At 43.7% G+C, this 9,539-nt stretch overlaps 1 protein-coding gene across 1 annotated transcript in view; it reads right to left on the minus strand.

Moving 5' to 3' along the window:
• pofut2 (protein O-fucosyltransferase 2) overlaps positions 1–9,277 on the minus strand; it is a 12,312-nt gene extending 3,035 nt beyond the window's left edge. The window contains exons 1-8 of the mRNA XM_047815458.1: positions 9,033–9,277; positions 8,445–8,695; positions 8,175–8,319; positions 7,406–7,516; positions 6,529–6,595; positions 6,073–6,198; positions 5,788–5,968; positions 1,066–1,189 (exon numbers count right to left, since the gene is read on the minus strand). Coding sequence (XP_047671414.1) covers positions 1,066–1,189; positions 5,788–5,968; positions 6,073–6,198; positions 6,529–6,595; positions 7,406–7,516; positions 8,175–8,319; positions 8,445–8,695; positions 9,033–9,220 — 1,193 coding nt within the window. The 5' untranslated portion in view covers positions 9,221–9,277. The remainder of the gene's footprint in view (positions 1–1,065; positions 1,190–5,787; positions 5,969–6,072; positions 6,199–6,528; positions 6,596–7,405; positions 7,517–8,174; positions 8,320–8,444; positions 8,696–9,032) is intronic.
• Positions 9,278–9,539: the final 262 nt, after the last annotated feature.

Here is a 9,539-nt window from a genome sequence, read left to right on the forward strand (position 1 = left end):
TCATTTTCTTCTTTACGTCTGAATGTGTAAAGTCTTCCTTATCTCTAAGAGGGGCACAAACTTTTGCACTAAACTCGATTATACACATAAATATCGAAGGTGATAATCAGTGCTGTGATACTGCGACTCAGATGTGATTGTAAGGTCGTAACTGAAACTCATCTCACGCAGCGAGCTTAAAGCTGCTTAACGGCAGAAAGGAATTCATAAAGAGATAAACGAGTTTATTCAGTTTGTTTCGGAAAGATGTGACCTTTATATTACACAATAATGGGGGGGGAGGGATAGAGAGGGAGAAAGAGGGAAAGAGAGGGGGAGAAAGAGGGGGAGAGAGAGAGAGAGAGAGTGAGAGAAAAAGGGAGAGAGAGGGAGAGAGAGGGGGAGAGAGAGGGGAGGGAGAGAAAAAGGGAGGGAGAGAGGGGGAGGGAGAGGGGGGGAGGGGGAGAGAGAGAGAGAGAGAGAGAGAGAGAGAGGGGAGAGAGAGAGGGAGAGAAAGGGGAGAGAGAGAGGGAGAGAGAGGGGAAAGGGGGGAGGGAGAGGGAGAGGGGGAGGGGAGGGAGAGGGAGAGGGGGGGAGAGAAAGGGGAGAGAGGGGGAGAGAGGGAGAGAGGGGGAGAGAGAGAGAGAGAGGGGGCAGAGAGAAGGAGAGAGAGGGAGAGAGAGAGAGGGAGAGAGAGGGGGAGAGAGAGGGTGGAGGGGGGAGAGAGGGGGGAGAGAGAGGGGAGGGGGGAGAGGGGGGGAGAGGGGATAGAGAGAGAGAGAGAGAGAGAGAGAGAGAGAGAGAGAGAGAGAGAGAGAGAGAGAGAGAGAGTAAGAGAGAGGGAGAGAGAGAAAGAGAGAGAGGGGGGGGGGAGAGGGAGAGAAGGAGAGAGGGGGGGCACAGGACAAAATAAAATAGATAGAATTAAAAGAAAATAAAAAATAAAAATAAGCAAAATGGGAGAGAAAGAAGGAATACAGACAGACCTACAGGTAGAGAAGGGAAGAAAAGTGAAGGAGGAAAAAAGCCAGATAGAGAAAGGGAAAGAAGAAGAAAGAGAGTGAGGGAAAGGAGGGTGTGTCTGACCGGGCATGTGCACAGATCCACTGGTCTATAATGGCGACTCCTCCATCCTTCAGCAGCTCGAGATCAGTGCGACTCGGTTCATAGCGCCACATCTCAGGTAGAAACTTCTTCAGCTTCAACACCTCTGAAACACACACACACACACACACACACACACACACACACACACACACACACACACACACACACACACACATTATGTATATAAGTACGGATAGACATATGTACATATAGAACACCACCGCCCCCTGTTGTACGTATAGAACACCACCACCCACTACTGTACGTATAGAACACCACCACCCACTACTGTACATATAGAACACCACCACCCACTACTGTACGTATAGAACACCACCACCCACTACTGTACATATAGAACACCACCACCCACTACTGTACATATAGAACACCACCACCCACTACTGTACATATAGAACACCACCACCCACTACTGTACATATAGAACACCACCACCCACTACTGTACATATAGAACACCACCGCTCCCTACTGTACGTATAGAACACCACCACCCACTACTGTACGTATAGAACACCACCACCCACTACTGTACATATAGAACACCACCACCCACTACTGTACGTATAGAACACCACCACCCACTACTGTACATATAGAACACCACCACCCACTACTGTACGTATAGAACACCACCACCCACTACTGTACGTATAGAACACCACCACTCACTACTGTACATATAGAACACCACCACCCACTACTGTACGTATAGAACACCACCACCCACTACTGTACGTATAGAACACCACCACCCACTACTGTACATATAGAACACCACCACCCACTACTGTACGTATAGAACACCACCACCCACTACTGTACGTATAGAACACCACCACCCACTACTGTACGTATAGAACACCACCACCCACTACTGTACGTATAGAACACCACCACCCACTACTGTACGTATAGAACACCACCACCCACTACTGTACATATAGAACACCACCACCCACTACTGTACGTATAGAACACCACCGCCCCCTGTTGTACATATAGAACACCACCACTCCCTACCTAAGGCTTTACACAGCTTTACAAGTACAGGACAGGAAGAGTTAGATAAACTTATTACTACAGCTAAATCAACAACATGTTCACTAGACCCCATCCCAACTAAACTACTGAAAGAAGTGTTACATAAAGCTGGTGAGCCTCTTCTTAATATCATTAACTCCTCGTTATCTTTAGGTTACGTCCCGAAGTCTTTTAAGTTGGCAGTTATTAGGCCACTCATCAAAAAACCTAACTTAGACCCTAATGAACTATCAAATTACAGACCTATCTCACACCTCCCGTTTATGTCTAAAATACTTGAAAAGGTTGTGTCTGTTCAACTGAGCTCCTTACAGGAGAGCAACATCCTTGAAGAGTTTCAGTCAGGTTTCAGGCCCCATCATAGCACAGAAACTGCACTTGTTAAAGTTACAAACGACTTGTTCTTAGCTTCGGACCAAGACTGTATGTCACTATTAGTTCTACTTGACCTTAGTGCTGCATTTGACACTATAGATCACAACATTCTTCTAGATCGCTTACAATATTACACAGGTATTCATGGTCAGGCTTTAAGCTGGTTTAGATCCTACCTGTCTGACCGATACCATTTCGTAGAATTAAATGGTGAATCCTCCAGTTTACTACCAGTTAATTATGGGGTCCCTCAAGGATCAGTTCTAGGACCTCTGCTTTTCTCTATATACATGCTTCCATTAGGGAACATTATTAGAAGACATGGGATTAGTTTCCATTGTTACGCTGACGACACACAGTTATATATCTCATCAAAACCAGATGAAATAGCCACAGTGTCCAAATTAACTCAGTGCCTTAGAGAGATAAAAGACTGGATGAGCTGCAACTTTCTATTGTTAAACTCCGATAAGACAGAAATACTACTCATAGGTCCAAAAACCAGTGCACAGAAACTCTCACAACTTAACTCCCATTTAGAGGGATGTACTATTACAAGTAGCTCGACAGTGAAAGACCTCGGTGTTATACTAGACAGTAACTTGTCTTTTAAAAATCATATCGCCCATACTACCAAAACGGCCTTCTTCCACCTTAGAAACATTGCCAAGCTGAGAAACATCCTGTCTGTATCTGATGCTGAGAAGCTAGTTCATGCGTTCATGACCTCTAGACTGGACTATTGTAATGCATTACTAGGTGGTTGTCCTGCATCTTTAATAAATAGGTTACAGTTAGTCCAAAATGCAGCTGCCAGAGTTCTCACTAGGACAAGAAAGTATGACCATATAACCCCAATTTTATCATCTCTACACTGGCTACCTGTTAAGTATAGAATTGACTACAAACTGCTGCTACTTACATACAAGGCTCTTAATGGTTTAGCTCCCATGTATCTAACTAGTCTTCTAACACGTTACAATCCTTCACGCTCTCTGAGATCACAAAACTCAGGACTTTTGGTAGTTCCCAGAATATCTAAGTCTACTAAAGGTGGTAGAGCATTTTCTTATTTAGCTCCCAAACTTTGGAATAGTCTTCCTGATAGTGTTCGGGGCTCAGACACACTTTCCCAGTTTAAATGTAGATTAAAAACTCATCTCTTTAGTCAGGCGTACACATAATACATCCCATAATATCATGCACCAGTACATCAGACCAGCACATTTTTATGAACAGCAGATATGTTAATCCCTTTCCACTGCTTCTCTCTTTGTACCCATCCCGAGGCATCCAGACACTGTACCAGCTCCCACCGTCCTCTGTGGGACGAAGCCTTTGGACATCCACTGAGCCGAGGCCGACTCTAAGAATCCTGAGACATCTCCAGTTAGACTCTGTGGTACTCAGGAGATCAGAAGTCCTTGAACCTCACACCAATACCACATTTAACTGACTGTATATTACTATCACACCCCCAGTGTCACCCATATGAGGATGAGGTTCCCCCTTGAGTCCGGTTCCTCTCAAGGTTTCTTCCTTTACCAATTTAAGGGAGTTTTTCCTTGCCACTGCTGCCTGAGTCACCTCAGACTTGCTCATAGGGGAATAAATACATACACACTGTGAACTATATACATCTAATAATAATCTAGAATTTTTATTCTGTTAATTCTTATTTCTTTTATTATTCGTTAATTCCTTTATCATTAATTATGTTTACCTTCTGCTCTGTGTTTATGTTCTGTAAAGCTGCTTTGAGACAATGTCTATTGTAAAAAGCGCTATACAAATAAACTTGAATTGAAAACTTGAATTGAATACTGTACGTCACCCTTGTTGTATGTATAGAACACCACCACCTCTAATGTACATATAGAACACCACCGCTCCCTAATGTACATATAGAACACCACCGCTCCCTACTGTACGTATAGAACACCACCACCCCTAATGTACATATAGAACACCACCGCTCCCTACTGTACGTATAGAACACCACCGCCCCTAATGTACGTATAGAAGACCACCACCCACTACTGTACATATAGAACACCACCGCTCCCTAATGTACATATAGAACACCACCGCCCCCTAATGTACATATAGAACACCACCGCTCCCTACTGTACGTATAGAACACCACCACCCCTAATGTACATATAGAACACCACCGCCCCCTAATGTACATATAGAACACCACCGCTCCCTAATGTACATATAGAACACCACCGCTCCCTACTGTATGTACAGAACACCACCGCCCCAATGTACATATAGAACACCACCGCCCCCTAATGTACGCATAGAACACCACCGCCCCCTAATGTACGTATAGAACACCACCGCCGCCCCCTAATGTACGTATAGAACACCACCGCCCCCTAATGTACGTATAGAACACCACCGCCGCCCCCTAATGTACGTAAAGAACACCACCGCCCCCTAATGTACGTATAGAACACCACCGCCCCCTAATGTACGTATAGAACACCACCACCCCCTACTGTACATCGCCCCGTTGACCTTATAGAACACCACCACCCCCTGCTGTACGTATAGAACAACACCGCTCCGTCGAACATATAGAACACCACCACCCATTACTGTACGTATAAACCACAGTTGAGAGCATTTGACGAGGAATAGTCGGGCTAAAAAACGTAAATAGCACCATATTGTATCCAAGGTGGCCGCTGTGTGCTACTGCCGCACCGCCATCCGTCCCCTGTTGTATGTGAACCACTAGCCCCTGTTGAACATATAAAACACCACCGCCCCTACTGTACGAATAAAACTCCACCACCACCCAACGGTACCTATAAAACACCACCGCCCCCTACTGTACGTATAAAACACCACCGCCCCCTACTGTTCGTATAAAACACCACCGCCCCCTACTGTTCGTATAAAACACCACCGCAGACTGTTGAACATATAGAACACCACCGCCCCCTACAGTACGTGTTGAACACCACCGCCCCTACTGTACATATAGACCACCACTGCCCCCTAATGTACATATTGAACACTACCACCCCCTACTTTACATATAGAACACCGGTGTCCCCTGTTGGACATATAGAACACCAAGGCCCCCTACTGTACGTATAGAACACCACCACCTCCTACTGTACGTATAGAACACCACCGCTCCCTACTGAACGTATTAAACACCACCGCCTCCTACTGTACGTATAGAACACCACCGCCTCCTACTGTACGTATAGAACACCACCGCCCCACTTAACAGCAACTTTACCTTCATCATCAGCATCAGTGGCTATAAACACTTTGTCCAGCTTGTGCTTCTTCATGATGCTGCGGATTTTCTTCACAGCCCCCTTCAGGCTTGGTACGTCCTCACGGTGACCCCAGATAAAGTCCTTCCTGCGTAGGTGCACGCCCAGATATGGGCCTCCTTTAGCACTGCCCAACTTGGCCTGTCTTACACACACATTATGGTGTATTTATTAAACCAGATGCATTCACTACAGAAATGTGGAAGAACACATGCATGTTGTGTGTGTTTGTGTGTGTTATTCACCCTCATGCGTGTCCAGTCCTCGCTGTAAGGTGTGTGGTCCTGCTCGTCAGTGGAGTTGAGGAATTGTGCTCTAAATTGGTCTCCAAGGACACGCAGGTGTTTGGCAAACACCATACTGCGTCGGGTCTAAGGCACACACATACGCACACACACACACGCACACACCCCTCTAAATATGTTTTCATCCAGTTCTCCTGGCAATTTTCACACGTTTTCCAATGAACACAAAGTAACACACAACTTAACACCATAGGTTGCCATGGTTACCATAGACACTACACTGTTCTGCCATTGGTATACAGTTTCTTCTACAGATATATCATATTCTTCGGCATTATTACGTGGAGCGTTCACTGTACACATTCATTTAAACCTGTGCTTCTGTCAGAGCTGCTCAACACCTTCCGACCAATCAGAGTCCAGTATTCAATTATGTAAAAGCTGTGATGTACTCACATTCCAGTAATCTTTTCCTGCATAATGATCATGGAGGACGGTTTCAGCTCTGTCTATCATCACTGAGCTGAACACACACACACACACACACACACACACACACACACACACACAGTAAAATCAATAACAACAAAAGCAGTCAGAAAACACCTTATATACAGTATAAGGGATATATAATATTCAGTGAATATCAGTTCACACAACCTGGCTGCAAAAACACTTGTGTATCCTAGCAACTGGATGCTGTCTGGATAGAATCTGTAGTGAATTTTAGTTAGAAATAAGATGTATGTTAGCTAAAACATTCCCCACTATTATAACTATTGTTATTATAGATAATAGATTAATAATAACAGACAGAAAGCGCTAACGGACTAAACTTTAGCGTCTAAGGGTGTTCTAGCTTAGCATCTAAAATGAATAAGCATTTACACTAGAGCGAGACTGAAGACTTCTAAGTCTGTTGATGTTTGTTTTACGATTACAGCCTCCAGGAAGTGAGCATGGATCTGATAGCTGACTTGCTGCAACACCAGATGCCGTAAACTAAGTGTGTTGATGTAGATTTTAGGAGAGCTGTATAGATTTAGGCATGTTTACGTTCAGTGACCTGACAGATGGAGCGCCTCAGGTCAGTTATCCCTCCTTCCTGATTGGTGTTGATGGTGGTGTTGATACTGTAAGATACAAATCGACACTTTTCTGGTTTTTTTAGAAAGTGAGTTCTGACTTGACGTAAAAAAAAAATAAAAAAATCTTTTCAGTCTCCTGCTACGTTTCTGCAGCCAGGAAGTGCATCAGTTAAGATGTCCCAGTGACGCGTCTCGTTCGAAAGACTTTACGCAAACTCCAACCCAGGGCTGGTGAAGTGACTCACGTGGCCGTGATGTTGTCCTGTAGATAAGGCGCTAGGACAGAGGCGTGTCCCTGAGCAGACAGACAGGTCACACTGAGAGCTCGAGTCTCCTCATAACCCCAGAACCAGCCTCTAAAAGAAAGCAGAGAAACCTGATGGGCTTCAGGACAACACAGACCAACCATCTCAGTGTAGTCAGACTAATAAAAACACACACACACGCACACACACATAGACAGACGTGTAGTAGTTCTCTCAGTCTTTTATTTTTATTTGTTTTTGAATAACAAACTTTATTTTTTTAGTCATCTGCCACTTGTTTTGAATTTGTTAATTTTTTATATTTCCTGTTTTTATTTTTTCATTTCATTCATTTTTTACACACTGAAACTTTATTTTTTACCTTTCTTTCTCCTTTTTTTATTTAATTCTATAAATTTTATTTTTCACTTTTATTTTGATGTTTGGATTTTACAATCTACACTATATTATTAAACTACTTCAGTGCATTACATTTTTTGTTTCATTGTTTCTGTTTTGAGGACAAATTTATTTTTTAGTCTCTTTTTTATCTGAATCTACATATAAATTATTTATTCTATTATTATTGACTTTTTCATTTCTTAACAGTTAGGATGATGATGATGATGATGATGATGATGGTCGCTGGTGCTCATATTAATCCCACTCATGTTTTAATTATAAAAGATTTTTATTTTAGTTTCACGCAGACCCATGCTCACACGTGGACAGACTCACGCTCGCACGCAGACTCACGCAGACACACTACCTGTAGTATCCTTGCTTGTCTTTATTGTACGTGAGGCGATCGATGCAGGGTCGCTCGTCCACCTTCTCTTCCCATGTTCCCTCTTTCCAGCCTTCTGCATAGTTCTGCAGCACCAACACCTGATCAATGAAAGGCCCGCCCGACTCTAGAGCCACACACACACACACACACACACACACATACACACACAAACACACACAAACACATCCATGAACACAGCAGTAGTAAAATCTCAGCTGTGATCAGACGTCAGTTTCTTTTGCTCTTTACCTGCGATGAACTCTTCGTACTCAATGACAGGAATGTTGGCCTGCAGACTGGTGACGCTGAAGAACTCGGCCCAAGGGATCTTTACCTGGTGCATGTCGGGACTCTGCCAGTGGTACAGACGACCCCATGGGGGCAGAACCATCACCCAGTCGTCATGCTGCATCAGTGTCTTCAGCAGGGACGCCATACGGATGTACACATCCCTCCGCAGGTTAAAGCCCTCAGGAGGGTTAACGTCATACAGCAGGTATCTGCTCGTTACAGCACAGCACACAGAGAAACACTTTTAACAGCAGTGTCCTTTACCCACAATGCTGTGCTGTGCTGGGGGATTTACCCTGCATCATTTATGCCTAAAGATAGTGATGCAGCAGCGCTTTATCTGGTTTTTATGGTTACTGAAATTGTTTTTCTCATTAAATCCCATTGTAAATAAACACTTTAGCAATAATGCTGTACCTCAGTGACGTCAGAGTGGGACACAGGAATAAGTAATTATGAGCACCAGAGTCACAAAACACACGATGAACACGTGGATATAAATATGTTTATTGTCACAAGAGGAGTTTTCCCTTATTGTTTACATACCGCACGTCTCGCGCTGCCGCCGCAGCCGCTGATAGGCCAGAACTTCCGGCACGAAACGCGTCGCTTTCGGGTCCCAGATCCCCGAACACAGGGATCAAGACAGCGGACAACAACAACACAACTACACAACACCGAAAATAAACACAAACACACCATACGAGACCGGATTTCTCCCTGGACTCCGCCATTGCTTTAAGGCCACGCACTTCCGGGTTGACCGGAACGCGTCTGTGGTTGCCAGGCAACAGCGTCACGTCTATTTATTGTCTAGAAAACTTGAGGCTTCATTTAATAAAAGTCAAAATATAATTAATAAAATAATTCATTTTAATATAAATAAAAACTGTAATTCACACAAAACAAAAAATCAATAAATCAATCAATCAAGAAATCAATAAATAAACAACAAACTTTAATTTTCATATAGGAAATTGTGGTGATTATATTTCAATTTATTCGTCAAATTTCTTTTGTTTTTATTTTTAGAATTTTAGAATTTTTAGAATT

Source organism: Tachysurus fulvidraco, chromosome 6 (assembly GCF_022655615.1).
Source record: "Tachysurus fulvidraco isolate hzauxx_2018 chromosome 6, HZAU_PFXX_2.0, whole genome shotgun sequence".
NCBI lineage: Eukaryota > Metazoa > Chordata > Actinopteri > Siluriformes > Bagridae > Tachysurus > Tachysurus fulvidraco.